Source organism: Myodes glareolus, chromosome 5 (assembly GCF_982192425.1).
Source record: "Myodes glareolus chromosome 5, mMyoGla1.1, whole genome shotgun sequence".
NCBI classification, from domain to species: Eukaryota; Metazoa; Chordata; class Mammalia; order Rodentia; family Cricetidae; genus Myodes; species Myodes glareolus.
In genome coordinates, this window is record NC_142030.1 from 104,971,229 (window position 1) to 104,993,318 (window position 22,090).

Genomic DNA, 22,090 nt, shown 5'->3' on the forward strand with positions numbered 1-22,090 from the left:
GCTGCCCCGAAGCAGAGCTGCACACAGCAGGGTCGAAGCCCCACAGGAGCTTATCTGTGAGAGCAGTCCCTTCCCAAAGCAAGGGATGTGTCCACACACAGACCTGGCGCTGTGTTTGTGTGCCTCCCTTTGGGCTCCACGCGTCCTCTCCCTAGAGTGCAGCCTGTCCGCCCACCGTTCCTGTCATCTGCTCCCAAACCCCCATGTGCTGGTTTGTAGGAGCCCTGGGTAGTCAGGCCTGGGTAGCCTACTGCTTTCATTCCAGCAGACAGAGGCAAGCGGGTCTCTGAGTTAGAGCCAAGCCTGGTCTACATAGCAAGTACCAGGACAGCCAGGACTACATTGAGAGACCCTGTGCTGATAAACCAAGAGAGTGTGTGTGTTAGTTCTGAGCACCATACAGCTTATTGGAAAAGGCCACCCTCTCCTTAGAACTCTTCCTTGATTTGAGACTATTTTGTTCTGTTTGTTTTGGACATGGGGATCTCATATTCAAGGCCAGCCAGGAACTCACCGTGTAGCTTGTGAGTTGCTCACTGTGATGGTCTTGAATTCCTGATTGTTCTGTCTCCATCTTGTCCAGTTTTTGCAGTGTCGGGGATCTAACCCTCATGCATTCTAGGCAAGCAGTCTGCCAAGTGAGCTGCATCCCCAACTGCCCTGGCTGAGATTTGTTTCATTTACAGACCTACGGAGCTGGACACACAGGAGATTTGCCCACAATTTTACACGCACTGATCTCTTAGGGACCTCAGGTTGGCAACTGTTTGCTGGGTTGAACTGGTGTAGGAGGGTCTTCTTTCTATGTGTTGCTTTCATTGGTTAAATAAAGAGACTGCCTTGACCTTTTGATAGGACAGCAGCTTAGATAGGCGGAGTAGACAGAGCAGAATGCTGCGAGAAAGGAGGCAGAGACTGAGAGCCACCATGGAGCCAGCCGTCAGGTCAGACATGCTGAATCTCTCCTGGTAAGCCACAGTCACTTGGTGATACACAGATATTAGATGTGGATTAAAGCAAGATGTGAGAGTTAGCCAATAAGAGGCTAGAACTAATGGGCCAGGCGGTGTTTAAATGAATACAGTTTCCGTGTAATTATTTCGGGTAAAGCTAGCCGGCCGGGAGCTGGGCGGAACGAAAAGCAGCCCGCCACTCCTTTTACAACATTGAACCGTGTGTCAGGCAGGCCTGAGGAGCAGCTGACAGAGAGGTCTGTTCAGGGAATCCAGTATAAAAGAACTGACCTCCACTGGTAGGAAATGCTGACAGACTGAAGAAAAGCAGACAGATCCAGATGGCAGGGTGCAATTTTATCTGGACTCATGGAAGCCAGTGGATCTTTTAGGGGGATCCTCAAGTCAGAGGGTGGAGCTGGAATGTACCTCATTTATCTCAAGCTGCTATCAAGGGTGCCAGGCACATTCCTAATGCCCACAGGACTAGAGTCTGATTACAAAGTTCCACACCACTCTAGAGGTTTGCTATCAGTAGTATGCTGGGCAACTTCGGGGGAGGAGGACCACCAGGGTTCCCAGAAGCCAGAGTGACAACAGCGTGGCTGCAGGCCATGTTTGGATTTCTACACCATCTTCGGAGTAAAAGTTCATGGCCTAGAATATGAAGTCAAGTGACACTGGCAAGCTGCCCATGTGGACCAGTACGGAATTTCAGAACACAAACGGACCTTGTCGTAACCTCGTTCACCAAACTTCTGCCTGGGCCTTGTAAAATGGGAGTGCTTTAAGTGCTACCTTGTTGTAGGAGGTTGCTTGTTCATCTCCCAGCCACCCAGACTCAAATTAATCACACAGAAACTATTATTTGAATCACTGCTTGGTCAATCACTTAAGCATGCTAGCTAGCTCTTACATCTAGAATTAACCCATTTCCAGTATTTTATATTTTGCCACGAGTCTTGTGGCCTACCAGCAAGGTTACAGCATGTCTATCTCTGGTGGTGGCTCCATGGCTTCTCTTGACTCCACCTTCTTCCTCCCAGCATTCAGTTTAGTTTTCTCCACCTAGTTCTATTCTGCCCTATCAACAGGCCAAGCCAATTTCTTTATTAACCAGTGGTGTTCACTACTTGCCTTGTTCTGTGGTGAGGATTAAGTGAGCACAGGCTGCAGAAAAGGCTGCTCAAACCGGGTGTACTGGTGTAGGCATGTCACCCCAACACTGGGGAGGGATAAATAAGGAGACCCCTAAGGCTTGCTGCCCCACCAGTCTAGCTGAAGTGGCAAATTGTGGATCAGAGACAAACCTTCTGTCAACAAATAAGGAATAAGGACTCTGACCTCCGCACACACAGCAAGTGGATATACATGAAAATACACTGTGGTGGCTTGAATGATGTGGCCTCTATAGTCTCAAGCATATAGTCCCTGCTGGAAGCACTCTTTAGAAGATGTGGCCTTGTTGGAATAGGCATGCTACTAGGGACAGGTGTGATCTTACAGGAGGAGGTATGTTACTGGGCATGGGCTTTGAGAATTGTAAGTCTTGTGCTGTTTCACGTGTGCTTTCTGTTTCTGGCCTTGCAATTGAAAAGAGGCTGAACTTTGTAGGTGCTTAATGGGCCATCCTGATAGCTGCTTGGAATACAGTAGTAGCCTTCCACATTTCTCAAACAAACACAAACAAGCCAACCCCAGCACTGTAGACCAACCAGGCTGGCCTCGAACTCACAAAGAACCACCTGCCTCTGCTCCTTAGTGCTGGGATTAAAGGTGTGCGCCACCACTGCCCGATGTTAATTACATTCTTTATAGGAGGTGGAGGCATGTCCCATGGTATTCGTATGTCAACTCTCTCCATCCATCACGTGTATCCCAGAGCTCAAACTCAGGTTAAGCACGGTGGCCAATTCCATCTCAGCCCTGAATGCTTCGTTCTTAGAAGCTAATGGTGATGGTGGTGGTGTGTTCCGAGCCTGCCCTCATGGCCCCACTGCGTTCCCACCCACCGGGTGACTTCCACAGTACTGAGTGGACCCAGCTACTGTTTACAAGGGCCTGACCTTACCTGCAGAGAGCTGCCTGAGTCACCGCACCTGCATTTCTGACTCTCCCCTTGGGGTTTGCTGAGCGCCTCAGTCAGGAGTGTTCTCGGCAGTCCTTCCTTCAGCCATACCCGCCATTCCTTCCTATGGAAACGGAAGTGGAATTCCGACCGGCCCATCCCACAATCCTCCTCTCCTGGATTTCTCTCAGTACTGTTTCACTTTGGCACCCAAAGCTTCCCGCCTATTTCTGATGTGATATGAGCAGGCCAAGCTCTTCACATCTCCTAGCTTTCCCTCAGACACAACTCCTGAGAGGCCTGGCCTCGTGGTTGTGTTTGCTGTTCTCAGCAATGCTTGAGCTTGTCCCATTTCTGCCTGAGAGTGACACTCATGCCTGTTGTTGGGCAGGACAAATCACAACAGTATGCCTGTGTTCAGAAAGCTAGGGTGAGGGCAGAGCACCAGCTGACTCCACACACTTCTCATGGGCCTCACCACATTCTCCTGCCCACCTGACGCGGTGTGGCTTCCTTTGTTAGCGCTGTCCTCCAAATCTCCATGCTTCGTTGGCAGTTCGCATGACTCGAAAGCCTCTCTCTACATCTGGGTCTCCAGTCTGCATCACCCCCCTACCCTCCTCTAGTGCCCCATTTGGGTTTTATGTGAACAGCTCAGTGTGGAGAGGAGCAGTTTTTGTGTTGAAGACAGCCAGACAAGGGCCCACATTTCCTGAACCTCCCGGGTCCCCTTTGTGCTGATTACCAGTTGCATTAGATTGGAACATCGATTTCCCACCCATGAGATGAGACTCGGTCACCACCTACATCAGGAACAAAAGACAGAAGCCATTTGGTGAGTGCCAGTGTCTAAAGCAAATCCCCATGGTTGTAGGAGAAATTGTTGGCCGGCCTACCTAAGCCACAGTCACCCTACCCAAACCAGCCTGCATGAGCATGCGCGGCAGGTACTTCCTCCCTGAGCCTACCTAAGGCCTGCCGCTACACCCAGAGATGGCTGATGCAGTGACACCTGACCAGAGATGCCCATGAGGGAAGGAAAACACAGCAGAGTCCATGCCTGAGCCAGTGGGACTTTGGGAGGGGTGTACAGGCAAGCCTGATTTCCACAATAAACGGGCCTTTGCTACTCTTTTGATTCCCAGAGTCTATGTTGTTGACTCCCAGCCTTCTTGCCCCCTCCTCCAAGGGGTGTCCCTGCAGGTTCCCCCAACACATAATGATGCAAAAACATTCTCACTTCTGTGAATAAATGTCCCCCAGAAGGAGCTGCACCTTCCACTGGCCCTTCTGAAAGGCTGTCAGTGTCCTTCATGGCGGAAGGTTTGCAGAGATGTTCACCTGGAGCCCAAATACAATGGATCTGGGCTATATTTTAGTCACCTAAATAGCCGTTCCTTCCTCACCTCTTTTTAGGATCTAAAGTCCTGTAAGAGACTGAAAACCTTTGTCCTGGGCATGGTGGCATGAGCCTTTAATCCCAGCTCTGTGGGGGCAGAGGCAAGCGAATCTCTGTCAACATCAGCCTCCCCTCCACTGCAAACTCCAGCCTGGCTAGGACCACACTGAGACCCTGTTTCAAAAAAAAAAAAAAAAAAAAAAAGAAGGAAGGGATGAGGGTGGGGAGGATTTAGTTCAGGATAGAGTGGAAAGAGGGAAACAAAACGAAATCTTCAAAACGTAGTAACAAAACCATACTTTTCACTAACCAAAAGATGGAGTCATCAAATGCCACCTGGGCCGAGAGCTGAGGTTTCTCCGCTGCCCACTTAATGCTCCTGCCAGCGTATTTGAAAAGTGCCTTTGTATACGACTTTGTTCTGTTGCTTAAAAAAAGCTTTATAAACTGATTCCACATTAGAACATGGAATTCGGGCTGACCTTAATCTGTATTCTTGGTCAGGGTCACTCATAGTTGCCTCTAGAATAAACTGTCCCTTTGAGGTAAGAGCTCCGGTTTCTAGCAATACTTCAAAGAGAAGGACATATGCTATAGTGAAGTGCGAGAGACCGTGGCTGGGAGCAGAGTCATGATAGCCCACATGCCGTCTTCCAGCGGGGTGCTGTAAGGAGATTTCATAGTAACAACAAAGAAAGGTCAACAATCAAGGCATTTTTGAAAGTCATATTTCCACCAGGTACACAGGTCACAGCGAAGCAGAGAGACCCCTGCTCTGGCCTCATCAGGTGACATTCTTAACCATGGGTTGATGAAAGCGAGGAATCTGTGTGCACATTCCAAAGGACCTTACCTAACAGTCACAAGGATGTTAGCTCACACACAGAGGTCGACAGTAAATGGCTTTGGGGCTAATGCTAACACGAGAGAATGACTCCCAGCCTGTTACAGCCCAGCTCTCTGCAAACAACCAATCAGCTGTGCCGAACGTCGAACACAGGTGTGCCCTTTTCCCTGGAACTCCTATCTCACGCTCCAACTGAGCAACACTGCTGCCGCCCAGAGGCCCAGACAGCGTTGATTTGACTTTATTGTGTTGTATTTGTTAGGAATATTTTCCTAACGCGAGCTCCCCGCCGACGCAAAATCCCAACCAAGCCAAATCAAAACAAGCCAAATTAAGAGATATCCGGGTTTAATGAGAGTTCTGCACTCTCGGTGGCCTCGAAGGGGTTGTGAAGGCAACCACGCCAGGAAGGCAACCACCCACTGGGAGGAAGAAAGAGACTACAAGTTCCTCTTTTGGGAGTTCATTTAAATACTCTTGGGAGTAGTCCTGATGGGGGTGGGGGGTGGGGGTGGGGGGTGTCAGGACCTGGCCTGCTGGGATTTGAAGTCCAGAGTGCTTACTCTCAGGGTCAGGGGGCTAGGATAGATGTGAGGGGCTGGGGCCTAAGCTCCCAACTTAACAGTATTCACCAGAGAAGACTGCTGGGCCATGGTTTAAGCCAATAGAAAGTCTTTATTAGTCGGCCAGTGACTACACTGTGTGTTCAGGAGCCCAGTATAGCCCTGAGCCTTTCTCGGGGTGAACTTTTAAGTTCAAAAAACATTTCCTAGGTTGGTATACTTCATTTAACAAGAACAGTTAGCTAGAAGGGGAACAACAGAAGCCCGAAAGCAAGGCTAGGACATTTAGAGACTTTCCCAGGCTTTGATGGACTAGGCCTTTGTTTGGGTTTTGGCAGGTGCCGTCTACATGCTGAGCTCTGCAGCCTGATTAGGGCTTTTATTATGGACTCGGTTGTGTTAAGGTCTAGGGCCTGGTACACATCCATCTTAGTTCCCTTCTCCCCGCCTCTGCTGAGCAGTCGGCAGTGCCTGCTGCACCTCTCCAGGGTCTTCTCAGTTATTAGCATGTCATGTTCATATGTGTGGTGGTTGAGGTGCATGCCCCAGCACACATGAAGGTCAGAGGACAACACGCTGGAGGTGTGTGGTCATCAGGATAAGTGGCAGGTGCCTTTGTCCTCTGAGCCATCTCGTTAGCCCTCTGAAGTCCACTTTACCCCAGACAGGCACCAATAACAGACTGAAATATGGTTTTCACCCATCTGCCTTGATGAGACCAGTGAGCTTATCGGACTTGCTCACTGAGCATAGTGATCCAAGAATTAGCTCCATCATCACAATCCCACCTCATTCCGGTTGTGACCTCATTGTTGAAGTGTTGTTTTTCTATGCTCACATTTTCTTTTATTTGAGGATTTTATACATGAGTACACTGCATAATTTCACCACATGGAATGAAGTGTTTGTCTTATTATTCTTTATCAGTAAACACTCAGGAGTCAGATATCAGGGTAAGAACCCGAATGATCGGAGAAGTGAAGAAGCTACCAGTGACCTCCTCTCTCCTCACTTGGTCCATAAAAGGGGCAAGAATCTTTCTCAGCCCCTCCCTACTACTTCCCATGTCTCTCTCTATATGTCTTCGGTTCTCCAAAATCTTTATGGCTAATTTTGGTCAGCTAGTAGCTAGTTCCACCTACTGACTAAAAGTAGACTTTATTGACAATCTCGGGTGTGTAGAGTGTTAACAAAATAACCCACAACATTTCCCCCTTATTGTCTAAATAAAAAGGAAGGTTTTAATTCTAACACATTAAAACTATATACAATAAGAACAGTTATCAAGTAATGCATACACAATGTTCAGTCCATTTGTATCTGACAGATCTGGAGAAAAGCACAGTATTATCTTCCTATTTTAGTTCAAAGTTTTGGACCTAATTTACTTTCTATCCTAACTTGTATTACCAACCCAAAACTATCTTTTTAGACCTCAAACATTTTCTTAGATAAACAATTTAAGCTTTTTTTTTTAATATTTATTTATTTTTATTTATTTATTATGTATACAATATTCTTTCTGCATGTATACCTGGAGGCCAGAAGAGGGCACCAGACCTCATTACAGATGGTTGTGAGCCACCATATGGTTGCTGGGAATTGAACTCAGGACCTTTGGAAGAGCAGGCAATGCTCTTAACCGCTGAGCCATCTCTCCAGCCCCACAATTTAAGCTTTTATGTCTCTCAAACTTATACACTTTATACCTCTTTTGTGAGTTTCTCTTACAAACTTGGTAACAAGGAGTACTATAACTATCTCATCTTCAAGTCCATCAGAGACCTGAGAAGGACTTAATATGACCTGAATAAACAGGAAGTACAGAGCAAACAACTTCCAAAACTATAGAAACAACAGAAACAGCTGACTGCCTGGACAGTCATCCATGGTTCCTCTGCAACGTTGGGGCATCCATCTTGGCCTATAGGCCTATAACATCTGACAGACTTTTTGTTAAGCATGAATTTTGAAGAGCTGTCCTACCTTGTCTTGGCTAATATCAGCAGTTGCTTTCTTCTATGTCCTGCCTGTCCAATTTGGACAGCATACTGTCAAAGGTTGAGGCAAGGGCAGTTCCTTGCCCAGTGACTAACTTTGCCACAATGAAAACAAACTCCATATGCAGGTTTTTTGATGGCCATCATTCTTTTTTGAAGTAAATTGGTGCTACCAGGAGCAGATGTGTCTCACTGTCATGAAAAGCCTTATGTTATTAAAACATCTTAAGTGCCATATTCTGTAGGTCCCTGAAATGTTTGCAGACCATTTGTTTAGGACACAAATTTGATTGTTATAGATGATTAACTATTAGTATAGCACAAATTGTAGTTGATCTTAAAAATAAAAACCCAGAGTCAGATACCGGGGGCTAATTCTGAAGATCAGAGAAGCAGAGCACCAGGCACTAGAGAGTTCTTTTCCCTCTACCAATGCTCAGACCGAAGGGGTGATCCTGTCCTCCGACTTCATCCTCTGACTTCAGGGGCAGCCCTTGGAGTGCAGCTGTCTCTACCAACCTCAGACTGCACTGACTGAGCTCCTCTCTCTTTCTGCCTTATATTCCTCTCTCCACCCAGCTATATCACTCCTATCTTCTCCCTAGTGTTGGGATTAAAGGCATGTGATTCCAAGTGCTGGGATCACTGTTCTGTGATCTTTATTTCTCTTTTAGACAGAGTCAATCTTGGGTAGCCCAGGATAGGCTTGAATTAACAGAGATTCATCTGCTTCTGTCTCCTGGGTCCTGGTATTAAAGGTGGGTGCCACCACTGTCTGGCCTCTAATAGCTTAGCTCTGCACTCTGATCTTCAGGGAAGCTTTATTTGTTAAAACATAAACAGAAGGTCACTACATACTAGCCGACACTTCTTAATTACCCTAAACAGTTTGTAATAATAGCTTTTAAGGACTAGAATTTTACATTACATTTTGAAATGAACTGCATAGGTGCAATACCTTAAACAAGAGTAGAAATACATATACAGTATAACAAAAAAAATCTTAATTTTGTATCAATATGCAAAAACCCATGCCAATGTAAAATATTTAAAACTACTAGTTGCTTTTTTAGTTTAAAGGTAGATTCAGTAATCTACCCTTTTATCCTATCATTTCTATAGCCCCCCTTTTCTTTTCTAAGTAAGATCCCTGAATCTAATATTTTCTTAGTTTCCTCACTAACTGTGACCAATAACAAGTTGCAACCAATCCCTCATAAATGATGATAAATGTTCATAATCCATGAAATGACCAAAAACTGCCCACCCCACCTCTTGGGGATGTGGCTTTCGTATTCTTAAAATTAGTTCCTATTGTCTGAGGGTGATGGCATCTTTAGGAGACCCTGAGAAAATTGAGATAATGATCAAGTCTGGGAGAGTTGTTTATCCAGTCTCAGTGTGATGGGAAAGTGCAGGGCTTACCTGAAGTCCTGACCGGAGTAGTCTATGAGGCTGGACTCTCTCAGCTAATCACCATGAAATTATCCTGAGCAATTTGTAGTCTAAAGCGGGTATTTGGATGCTGTTTGTCAGTTTAGTGGCATTACCACAGTCAAGGTGGGGCCATCGTGGAGCCTATCCTCCTTTTGGAGACTTCAAAGGTTGCTGTTGGGAATGGTCACGGTTTACTGCAGAAAACTTAAACCATTTAAATGTCATATGCAGCAGATCTCAGAGAGATTAAAGGACAACAATCTATTAAATATACCTGGGGTATGCAACCTTAATTCCTAGTTACCTGCTTCAGACTCAGTCTGGAAATCACATACAGGAAGTTAGATGAAGCCTATTTCTAGAATTAGTTAGTACACTATATGACCATTAATATTATGACAGGAAATTTAAATATATACATTAATCTTGTAAATTTTGAGATAATATTTATACATTAAGAAAAATTTTAAAGATTCAAAATAAAACAGAAGGATTATGTGATTAGTGGCAATAGAATAGTCCCTTAATTTTGGGTTTTCTTCTGCCCCATACTATGTGGCTTGTCTAACATGAGACAGTGCTTTTGTATTTTTCTTTAACAAGTATGTTTGGGTTTAGAGAAGGAGAGAACCACTCCAACTCCAAAGCCATCTTTAATCTTTAACTGGACTGGGAACTGCAAAAAGACCATTTGCATTATATGTCTGTAGAAAACAGCAGAAACAAACATTTGGAAAGATTTATGAAATTTTATCCTGTTGGAAATGTGATACACCATTAAGCAATTTACTCTTTTTTTTTTTTTTAGGACATTTTCTCTGGATGATTCGTCCTTTTTCTTCAGATGTCTCATTTGTCCAGTGGTCTTCAGATTCCTTAGTTGGGTGCTTTTATTCTCCTGGAAAGATAAAAGCAAAACTCCGTCCTAACCCTAACTTTGGGGAGCTTCCCTTTTTGGAAAGATATATCTGGTCAAATGAAAGGCATTTGCTAGTCTTACAAGTTAGCTTAGATTGAATGGCCATGTCATCTGTAAGCTGTGTATTGCCTCTCCTAATCAAGAGATCTCTCTTCATTGAATCTGATCTTTATTAGTTTTGAGGTGTCCACAGGTTTTCTTCTCCTGTGGAACCAAAAGCAAAACCTCTTCCCCAACATAACACATATCCTGGTTTCTATTCTGAGGTTAACAAATCTTTAAAGTATACAGGCTGATTTAATACAGCAGGTCCCTTTTCTATTATCCTATGTCTCTCTGAAGCTGTTGTTCCTTTATTGTTAGAATTTAAAATTTTAAAGTTAATAGAGAATTATGTAATCTATCTCTGGGGGTCTTTATTACCCCTTTCTGTTTATTAAACATATCTTCTAAAGTGTGATTAGATCTTTCTTAACTGCTTGTAGGATTGTGCCTTATACCTGCAATATGCTTTATATTGTAATATGCAAAAAACTGTTTCATTTTAGTAGAGACACATGCTGGAGCATTGCCAGGCTTAATTTGTACAGGTATTTTTATAATGGCCATAACTTCTAACAAATGTGTAATTACAGAATCTGCCTTTTCAGAACTTGAAGTAGTTGTCCATTGAAATCCTGAATATGTATCTATGATATTGTGCATGTATTTTAATTTTCCAAACTATGCAAAATGAAACACATCTATTTGCCAATTTCCATTTCCTTGAGTACCCTTTAGATCACTTCCTGCAGGTAGTGAAGTTTGGTTATATAAAGAGCTAGTAGTACATTTCCTTATAATTTTCTTGGCTTGATGCCAAGTGATAGAAAAACCTTTCTTCAAACCTTTGCTATTAACATGGTGTTTCTTATGAAGTTTTGAGACTTTGAGCATATTTTCTACTAATAGCTGATCAATTTCATCATCACCTTGTATTAGAGGATCTGGTAGATTTGTAAGGGATCTGATATGTGTTATATACAAGGAATGATTTCTAATTTGATTATTTCTTGTCATCAAATAAATAAAAAAGTTAATTCTGAATCATCTGGAATAAGTTCAACAATTTCAATATGTAAAACAATTCTTTCTGCATATTGAAAGTCAGTAACTATATTAAGAGGTTTGGGAAAATTTAGTAATATCATGAGAATAGCATATAATTCTGATTTTTGAACAGAATCATAAGGGCTTTGAGCCATTTTACTTAAATTTCCTGTCTTCCCTGAATTAGTTACATCAGTATATAATGTAGAGGCTCCAGAAATTGATGTTCCTTGTACAATGCCTTTACAAGAAAAGGACAGAGAAAGATTTGTTTTCACAGTGCCTACTTACAATAATTCTCAGCCTGCTAAAAGATATCAATGGAAAATTCTCTCACAGGGAATGTTAGATTACTCCACCCTGTGCCAATATTTTGTAAGTCAACCATCGGAAATGAAAACAATTTCCTGAATCTATAGTTTACCATTACGTGGATGACATATTGTTAGCAGATTCAAATGCAGATGTTTTAGAAAGAACGTTTGAAGAAGTAAAGAAAAAATTTTCTTCTGGGGGATGACAAATTGCACATGAGAAATAGAGAGGAGATTCTATTAATTATTTAGGCTATAAAATAGGTTTACAACAAAATTAAACCCCAAAAGGCACAAATTCAGAGAGATCCATTGCAGATTCTTAATGACTTTTAAAATTGCTAGAAGACATTTCTTATCTACAGCCCAATATTGGGATAAAACCTGATGAACTGAGTAATTTCTTCAAAACCTTAGAGGGTGACAAGGAATTAACAATAAACTATCATCTGAAGTTGAGAGAAAATCCGCTCTGGTGGAAGAGAAACTGCAGAAAGCACATATGGATCGTGTGGAGCCGAAGCATAACTGCATTCTGGTCATGTAACCCTCCAAGCATTCCCCTACAGGAGTTTTAATGCAGAGGAAGATATTATCTTAGAATGGATTTTTTTACCAGATAAACAGAGTAAAAAATTAAAAACACATATGGAAAAAATCTGAGTTGATTCTAAAAGGAAAATTGAGACTTCATCAATTAGCAGGAATAGACCCAACAGAAATTGTAGTACCTTCCAGTAATGATGAAATTGATAAATTATGGACTGAAAGTGAACCCAGGCAAAGAGGTTGCAGTAACTTTTGGGAGAGATTAACAACAACTATCCAAAAGCAAGAGAATTCAACTTGTAAGGAGAACTAACTAGATTTTTCCTCACATTATATGGGAAATACCAATATCTGGAGCCCTAAATTCTATACTGATGCAAAGGCAGGCTACAAATCAGAAAATTTAAGTAAAGTGGATCAAAGTACTTATGATTCTGTCCAAAAGTCAGAATTACATGCTATTCTCATGGTACTAATGGAGTTTATGGAACTTCTCAAAATAGTTACTGATTTGCAATATGCGGAAAGAGTTGTTTTGCATATTGAAACTGTTAATTTTATACCAGATGATACAAAATTGACTTTACTGTTTATTCAACTACAAGAAATAATCATGAATAAGAATTTTCACATATACAATATAAGACACATCTGATCCCATGTGGGTCTTCCAGGTCCTTTGGCATAAGATAATGAAGAAAATGATCATCTATTGATTGAAAACATACTGGAGGCCTTATAATTTCATTAACAACATCATGTCAATAGCAAAGGTTAAAAAAAGACTTTTCCATCACATGACAACAAACCAAGGAAAGTATAAGGAAATGTCCTACTTGTTCTTTATACAACGAAACACCACTACCTACAGGAAGTACTATAAAGGGTACTCAAAAGAATGAAATATAGCAGATGCGTGTGTTCCATTTTGTACAATTTGGAAAACTAAAATATGATGTGGGAAGTCCTTCTGTATATGTGTTGCATTTATTAGTTAATGAATAAAGAAACTGCTTTGAGCCTATAGCAGGGAAGAAGAGAGCTAGGTGGGGGAAACTAAACTGAATGCTGGGAGAAAGAAGGTGGGGTCAAGGAGATACCATGTAGCCCTGCCAAAGACAGATGACAGACAGAACCTTGCCAGTAAGCAACAGCCTTGTGGAGAAACACAGATTAATAGAAATGGGTTAAATTAAGATGTAAGAGTTTTTAAAAGGCTAAAAAAAAATACTCATTTAAAAAAAAGATGTAAGAGCTAGCCAGTAAGAAGCTAGAGCTAAAAGGCCAAGCAGTGATTTAATTAACACAGTTTCTGTGTGGTTATTTGGGGAGTCTGTGCAGCTGGAAACAAACAAGCGGCCTCCTACTACAAAAATATATAACCACATCATTGATACCTATTCAGGTTTTCAGTGGAAAACTGCTTTGTGTTTAGAAAAGGCTGTTTTGGTAGTCACACATTTGCTAGAAGTCATGGTCATCATGGGTATACTTGCACATAAAAACAGACAATACTCCAGCATATGTTTCTATGAAAATGAAACAGTTTTTTGCTTATTATAATATAAAGCATATTACAGGTATACCACACAATCCTACAGGCCAGGAAGTTATAAAAGATCAAATTGAACTCTAAAGGATATGATAAACAGAAAGGGATGATAAAGACCCCCATAAATAGATTGCATAATGCTTTATTAACTTTGTGTTTTCTAAATGAAAAAAGAACAACATCTATGGAGAGACATTGGATAGTTGAAAAAACTATGGAATTAAATCAGCAGGTATACTTTAAGGATGTGTTGACCTCAGAGTGGAAAACAGGACATGTGTTATATTCGGGAAGGGGTTTTGCTTTTGTTTCTACAGGAGAAGAGAATCTATGGATACCATCAAAATTGATAAAGATTCAATTTGAACAAGAGGTACCTCTTAATTAGAAGAGATGACAGTTCATCAAGCAGTGTGACTATTTAATCTAACAAAATTAATCTATAAAACTAACAAATTTATAGTCCCAGTCTAGTTGAAGATTAAAACTGGCTTTGGAGTTGGAGTGTGGCTCTCTCCTTCTCTAAACCCAAGCATGCCTATTAAAATAAAATTCAAAATTGATGTATCATGTCAGAAGAGCCACCTGACATAACAGAAGAAAAAACAAAATTAAGGGACTATTTTATTGCCACTAATCTCAATATAAAGCCTTTGGTTTTATATTGACTCTTCAACAGCTTTTCTTAAGGCATAAATATCATCTCAAAATTTATACAATTATATATATATATATATATATATTTAACTTTTTGTCATGATGATAATGGTCATATAGAGTAATAACTAATTCTAGAAAAAAGCTTCTTCCACCTTCCTGTACAAGATTTAAGGTTGATTCTCTTATCAGTTTTCTTCAGTGAACCATGACCATGCCTAACAGTGACCTTTGAAGTGTCCAAAAGGAGGATGGGGGTCCCAAAATGACAATTCCTCCAGGACTATGATAACACCACTAAGCTGAAAAATACCACCTAAAAATCAGCTTTGAACTACAAACTGCTCAGAATAATTTTGAGATGGCTAGCCAGTGCTCTTAACAGCTGAGCCACCTCTCCAGCCTCCCCCCTCCCTTCCAACCCCACAAACCTTGCCATAATTGTAAAGTTCTTACAACCAGCCAGGCAGTTGCCGTGTTTGGAGACGTGGACCAGGGTTTATATTTTGTTGGTTGTGCTTTGAAGCAGACTCTCATGCAGCCCAGGTTTACCCCAAACTCACTAAGACCTGGTTTAAGCAGTGCTGGGGCTGGAAGGCAAGGCTTCGAGCACACTAGGCAAGCATTCTGTCAATTGAGCTACAGCCCTAGACCGGGCGTGGGACTGCTCACTCAGCTGGTATTTTCATTAATGAACCTTATTTATTCTGGGGCAGTGCGGATGGGGAGACAAAAACAAAGCATGGTGCCAGAGGTCAGCTTTTCTGGAGAGACACAACTGTCTAAGCTCAGCCAGATTGAGACGAGGCACTCAGAGAGCGAGGAGTGATGCCGAGAAGATGGCAGAGGAAGCCTCAACATTCCTCACACACAGTGAGAAAAGCAAAGAGAGACTCGGTAGATTGTCTCAGCCTTTAGAGTGCTTGCCTCATGCACCACACAAGGCCCTGGCTTCTAGCCCCGGCTCTCCATAAACTGAGTGTGCTGTGAACACCTGTAATCCTAGAACTCTGGAGGTGGGTGCAAAAGAATCAGAAGTTCAAGGTTACCCTCAGCTACGTGGCCAGCCCAAGCCAAGCCTGGGCTGTGTGAGGCCTGGTCTCAAAAGGGAAGGATGTAATGACCAGGAGACAGAAGGAAAGCCAGCAGAGCTGTCAGGATAGGGTGGTGGTAGGTCTTGCTCCTGTGGCCATGACAAAATGTCTGGTAAGAAACAACTAATGGGAGAAAAGGGTGGTTCCGGCTTACATTTCCGTATCTGTCATCACAGGGAAGCCATGGGGGTAGGAGTGGGAAACGGCTGGAAACACACACCTCTGTTGTCAGGAGGGAGAGACACACATGTGGGAGTACTCAGCTGGCTCCTTTTCAGTCAGTCAGGGACTCCGGCCCAGGGAAGGGCGCCAGCATACAGGATGAGCCTTCCCATGTCAGTAGCCTAACCAAGGTGGCCTTTCTCAAGTGTGTCCCCTGGTTGTTCTAGGTCCTGTGAAGATGACATTAAGCTTCACGGGCTCTGAGTAATTACATGTCCCACAGTGTGAACACATACTTTCCCCAGTGTGGTTGCTCAGCCCTCACCTGGCGCTGACATGCCCTCCCTGGAAGGGAGGGTGAAGCCAGCTCAGGCCCTTTGGTCTCAGGTAGCAGAGTGAGTCGGCCCTCAGGCCTTCCTGCCCAGGCTTGTTCGCTAGGGCACACATTGTCTTTGCCAAGTGTCCATCTACTGCTCTCTGTGCCTTCGACCCGTGAGTCTCACCTGGGAATGTGACTACCCACCAAAGTGAATGTGCCCCTGAAAGTCTCTATGCCCCGAAGCATAGAGAGGAGGAGGGAGAGAGGAGAAGGGAAGAGGAAAGGTAAGTAGGTGCGTGCCAGACAGCTCAGGAATGGGACGTGTGGTACTGTCTGCTTATGTAGTGAGTCTGTTCCACTATAATCTAGGGAGGAGAGGTAAGGAAGCCACATGACCTCGTTTCTCCAGCTCTAAAGGCTGCAGAGAGAACCTCCACCAAGGCCAGCCCAAACCTATCCTCCTCCTGCCTTCTTAGTAAGTAGTTGTGAGACAAACTTTTCCTGGAGAGACGCAACACTCATGTCTGCTCACCCCAGGTAGAGAGCCCACAACTGACCAGAGTCCAGATACCACCAAAGTCCAGCATGGAGAACCAACGAGTTTTATTTTACTTACAGAATAAATGAGGGTTTACTTAGAGATGCAAAAAGGATTCCAAAACAGTTGCATCACCAAGGTTCACCCCAGCATGGGTGACAGGTCACAAAGCTGGGAACCTGGAACACCCTGCACAGCCTGCAGGCAGCTCAACGTTGGAGAATCCTTTCCAGGTGACTCAGTTGGTCCGTTGGCCTAAACCTTTTCCAGACACCAGAGCTGGTCTCTGCTTCTTCCAGGAATCTGGTCTGGGTCTTATTCACAGCTAGGCTTTACTGAGTCTTCTTGGTGGCTCTGTTCCCAATGTCTGTTTACTCAGGTAGGGAGGGGCCTAGTGAATTCTGTTGGCTTCAGGGACTTCCTGAAGCTATTTTGAGTTGTTTACTCCAGCTTGAGGTGCTTCCCAGCAGAATGGAGTACTTCAGTCTCAGAGAAGGCTGTTACACAGGATCAGGTGAGGTATTTCCATGGCAGCAGGAGTAGCCCTAGTTTCCCTTTGGGGTCAGAATCATGTAGCCTATGGCAGTGGCTCCTATGGCAGCCTCTCTAGCACATGCTTCTCTGAGGTACTTAGCCCTTGACTAGGTTTCCAGCTGGGGCTTCCAGTGTCCCAGCATATACTTCCTGCTGCCTGCTTCCTGTGAGCTCCCTGTATCCCCAAAGCTTCCTGTTGTAACCCTGAGCCCTGTAGATTGTGAGGTGGTGACTGCTGACCAGGCCACCGTCCTCTCTGGCTTCCACATTTCTCAGTACCCTCTACCTGTATGGCTTCCCTATACCATCCTGACACTCCTAAAGTAACCCTCCAAGGAAGCCCCTGAAATCCAGCTTTTTATTTATTTATTTTAATGAGTGTGTGCATGAATGTGTGCAATGGCAGGGGGAGGATGCTCTTTGTGTCATCCTCAAGAACACAGGCCACATCCTTCAAGACAGGGTCTCAAATTGCTTTGGAGTTTGCCAATTAGGCCAGGCTGCTAGCAAGCAACCCCCAGGGACCACCTCCTTCCTCACAGCTGGAATTACTAGGATACTCCACAGTGCTCAGCATTTTTCACATGGTTTCTGGGCTTGATCTCAGATCTGATGCGGGAGAATTGTCTGTATTCTGTCAATCATGTTTTAAATAAATGCTGATTGCCCAGGCAGGAGGTATAGGTGGGAAAAACAGACAAGGAAGTGGAAATGATGCAAGGAGAGCAGGAGAATTCTGGGGAGGAGGAAGTTGATTCCTCCCACTCCAGCCCAGATCACAGAAGCAGCAGGATGTGAGCTGCCCCACTGAAAAAGGTACTGAGCCACATGGCTAACATAGATCAGAAAAATGGGTTAATCAAGATGTGAGTTAGCCAGTAAGAGGCTAGACCTAATGGGCCAATCAGCTTTATAACTCATAGAGATCTTTGTGTGATTTTTCTCTGGGACTAAATAGCTGGGGGACCAGGCAGGACAGAAACACAAACAAGCAGGCCCTGCATATTACAGATGGCGCCCACGTGGATAACTGCATCCACAAAAAGCCTGAAAGGGCTCGGAAAAGACTAGAGTAAAACATTTCAGTTTTCAGCCGTGGCAAGAAAAAAACTACGCTGTTTTAAAATGCTGGCTTTCTGGGCCGCCTGGCCAGGGAAAACTCTTGACTTTCAAGCAGGCAGTCTGGACTATGGATACAATGTTGCTTTTACAGCTTGCTTCCTGGCAAGGACCTTGAAACACATTAAAAGCTTTTGAGTGTTGTTTTCTCCAAATTCCTTAACAAATTAAAGACCCATGTGGTCAAAAAAAGAGAGATATACAGTAAAGAGAGATTCAAAGAGTAAAAAACCTCTAAATGGTTTACGTTGTGTTAAAAATATATACAGGCTAAAGGTTAAAGTTCTCAGAGTGAAAAAAAAAAGAAGAAAAAATGAGTAGCCTGGGAGACAGAGACAGACGAATCTCTGGGAGTTCAAGGATAGCCTGGTTTACAGAGTGAATTCCAGGACAAAGATAAACAGAGAACCTGTCTCAAAAAGCCAAAAGTTAAAAGTAAAAATAAAAGAAATAGAGGTCAAAATAAAGCCACGTAAAGATGAAAAATACACAGAAAATCTTGATACTGTGTGCTATTATGTTCTCTTTGAATTGTTTAAATGCTGAGGAAGGAGCAACAGCTGCTAAAAGATATTTGCTTATAAATCCTACAAAATTAATCCAAGATAGGTATTTTGAAAATACCTTGGCTTCAAAATTGAAGTCAAAAGGTATGTTACTTTGGAGAAGAGATTTTGCTTTTGTTTCCTCAGAAAATGAGAGGCTCTGGATTTATTCAGAGTTAAGAAAAATCATCTTTGACCAAGGGAGAGCATCTGAGCAAACTCCGGTAGGAACAGATGGCCCAGATGTCTAAGTTCTTCATCCAGAACAGGTTCAAGACTGCTGCCTGAGATGATCAAGACTCACAGGATAGTTCAGTCAGGACTTGATCATAACTCTAAGTTTTTCTTTAGGTCCCTATAAGATTATCAGCGCTCCCAACCAGCTGGAAGTAGCCTGGAATACTACGTCCACATTCCCAAAAAATTGGACTATGGATATTTTCCATTATTTTTTTTTAAAAAAGAGGGGGAAGTGGTGCAGGAGAATTGTCTGTATTCTGTCAATCATGTTTTAAATAAATGCTGATTGCCCAGGCAGGAGGTATAGGTAGGAAAAACAGACAGAAAGTGGAAATGATGCAAGGAGAGCAGGAGAATTCTGGGGAGGAGGAAGTTGATTCCTCCCACTCCTGCCCAGATCATCAAAGCAGCAGGATGTGAGCTGCCCCACTGAAAAAGGTACTGAGCTACATGGCTAACATAGATCAGGAAAATGGGTTAACCAAGATGTGAGAGTTAGCCAGTAAGAGGCTAGACCTAATGGGCCAATCAGCTTTATAACTCATAGAGATCTTTATGTGATTTTTCTCTGGGACTAAATAGCTGTGGGGCCGGGCAGGACAGAAACACAAACAAGCAGGCCCTTCATGTTACACAGATCCTCATTAAAGGCTAGTGCCTTACAATGGCACAGCTCCAGCGTTTCTTCAGCCGTTTTTATTTTGATCTGCTTTTTCTTTCTGAGACAAGATCTCATTCCAGGCTGGCCTTACACTTGTTCCCACCTGAGGAGCGTTGAGGCTGGCACCTTCATGACGCTGTCCTGCACAGCTGCTGGGGTCTTCCCACTGTTCACAAATGGAACTGAAGACAGCGCCTTCCCATCTCACGCCAGATCCCAGCAGGTTACTTCCAACGGTGACAACTTTTGAAAACTACAGAACGTTTGTAAGGGAAGAACATCATTCATGATCACACATTTTGATTCCTTCAAACCTTCCTGTTACACTGTCAGTTCATGGACTGACAGCTGCCCGTGTAGATTGCGTTACTGTCCCTAGGACACATACTGCCTGACAGGCTTGACTATGGGTGTGGCCCACTGCAATTGAGTGTACTAAGCATCTGTCACATGTGAGCAGGGGCGGTCTGTGCTTGCAGGCTTTGACTTGGCCTCCTTGCTTCAGCCATAAAGGGCAAAGTCCAAGATTGCTGCTCTTTCAACCTGGCATCCTGAGTAGGACACATCACGATGGCCTGGCCCAGACCCCAGACTTGAGTGTAACCCACAGCCAGCTTGCAACACCAGGGAGGGGTCTGTGGTAACAACTCATTGAGATCTTATGTATGCAAGTACATGTGTACAACAAATTACTACTGTTTGTGTGCGTACACGTGTGCGTGCGTGCTACAGCAATCTCGTGGAAGGCAGAGGATTTTCAGGGATCTACTCTCTCCTTCCACCGTGAGATGCAGGAATCCAACACTGGTCGTCGGGCTTATGTAGCAAGCACCCTTTCCTGCTGAGCCACCTTGCTGGGCCTTATCTATTTATTTACTTATTTTATTTTGACTTTAGGTTTGTGTTTTTTAAGAGTCTCTCATTGGTATAGAGTTTCAGCAATTTGGTTAGGCTGGCCTGCAAGCCTGAGGGATGCAACTGGTTTTTGTGGGGGTTCTGAGGACCAAAGTTGGGTCCTCACGATTAACAGCAGTGTGTTCACTGAGCCAGTTATCCAGCCCAGACATTGAGGTCTTGAGAGCTGTTAGCAGAAGCCATTTTGGCAAGGCCGTCATACACCAAACTGGAGTTACGGTGCTGTGTGGCCATCACCACGGCACAGCCCTGTCTTTTCCACCTGTGACAGCTGATCTGGCGAGAAGTTTGCAGCGCTCACTACACGCATAGCTCGGAGGATGACAGGCTGTCCACATGGCTTTGTACTGAGTACCACCAACCTAATCATCCTTCAGGAGCACCTGCTCATCCATCCCTATAAATTATTAATTTTAAAAATTATTTTGTGTTGGGCTGGAGAGATGGCTCAGTGGTTAAGAGCACCGCCTGCTCATCTAAAGGTCTTGCGTTCAATTCCCAGCAACCACATGGTGGTTCACAACCATCTGTAATGAGATCTGGTGCCCTCTTCTGGCCTGCAGGCACACATGTAGGCAGAATACTGTATACATAATAAATAAATAAATCTATAAAAAATTATTATGTGTATAGGTATTTTATCTGAAAATATGTCTTTGTACCACATGTGCCTGGTGCCTGCAGAGCCCAAACAGTAAGTCGGATCAGATCATCTAGAACTGGAGTTACAGACACCACCTGCGTGCTGAAAATCGAACCCAGGTCCTCTGGAAGTGCAACCAGTTAGATGGCTCTAGCCTGAGTCACCTCTCCAGCCCCCACCTTTATGCCTTACTAGGGTCCAGGCTGTTGCTTTCCAGGTACTTTGTGGGACAGAGTAAAGGGCGGAAGGAATAGTGGGTGCCTGAAGCTCAGGGGAAGTTCACCCAGAAGCCAGCAGCATTCTTTCATGCTTTTGTATCTGACTTCTCAGCTTCCTTCCTGCCTCACACAAGCATCTTGCTCCCACAAGCACCTGCTATGTGCTCCCCATCAGTGTCACAAGGAGCCCCGTCCGCGTAGGAAGCACTCAACCATTGCTGCTCCTGGCTGCCTCTCACATCTGCCGGCTGGTGCAGACCAACTTTGTGGCAGATACGCACAACCCCAGGTAGCATTTCATGTGTTAGCTAACATGTATACAAATGTTAACATGATTTTGAATGATGCTAAAACAGTGAATGCATCCTGTTTGTGTGCATGTGTAAACCCGAAGTGAACATCAGGTGTCTTCCTCTATTGCTCTCTACCTCTTAAAAATTTATGTGTGCAGGTGTTTCTCTTGCACCTGCCTGTGCATCGCTCTTGTCTGTTGCCTGCAGACCAGAAGAGGGCAGTGGATCCCCTCAAACTGCAGCCACAGTTAGGAGCCCCCATGCGAGTGCCAGGAATCAAGCTGTGGTCCCCGACCAACAGCCAATGTTCCAGTGCTGAGCCGCCGCCCCAGCCCCTCCACTTCACCCTAAACTCTGCTTTATGTGTGTGACAGCCAGAGCAGTTTAAGAGTTGGTTCTCTTTTCATCATGTGGGTCCCAGAGATCAAACTTAGTGGCAAGCACCTTTACCTCCTGAGCCAT

General features: G+C 43.9%; 1 protein-coding gene across 1 annotated transcript in view; it reads left to right on the forward strand.

Moving 5' to 3' along the window:
- The window catches only part of Epb41l5 (erythrocyte membrane protein band 4.1 like 5), a 119,736-nt gene extending 109,628 nt beyond the window's left edge, over positions 1 to 10,108 (forward strand). The window contains exon 23 of the mRNA XM_087906598.1: positions 10,076 to 10,108. Within this exon, the coding sequence (XP_087762724.1) occupies positions 10,076 to 10,093 (18 nt within the window). The 3' untranslated portion in view covers positions 10,094 to 10,108. The remainder of the gene's footprint in view (positions 1 to 10,075) is intronic.
- Positions 10,109 to 22,090: the final 11,982 nt, after the last annotated feature.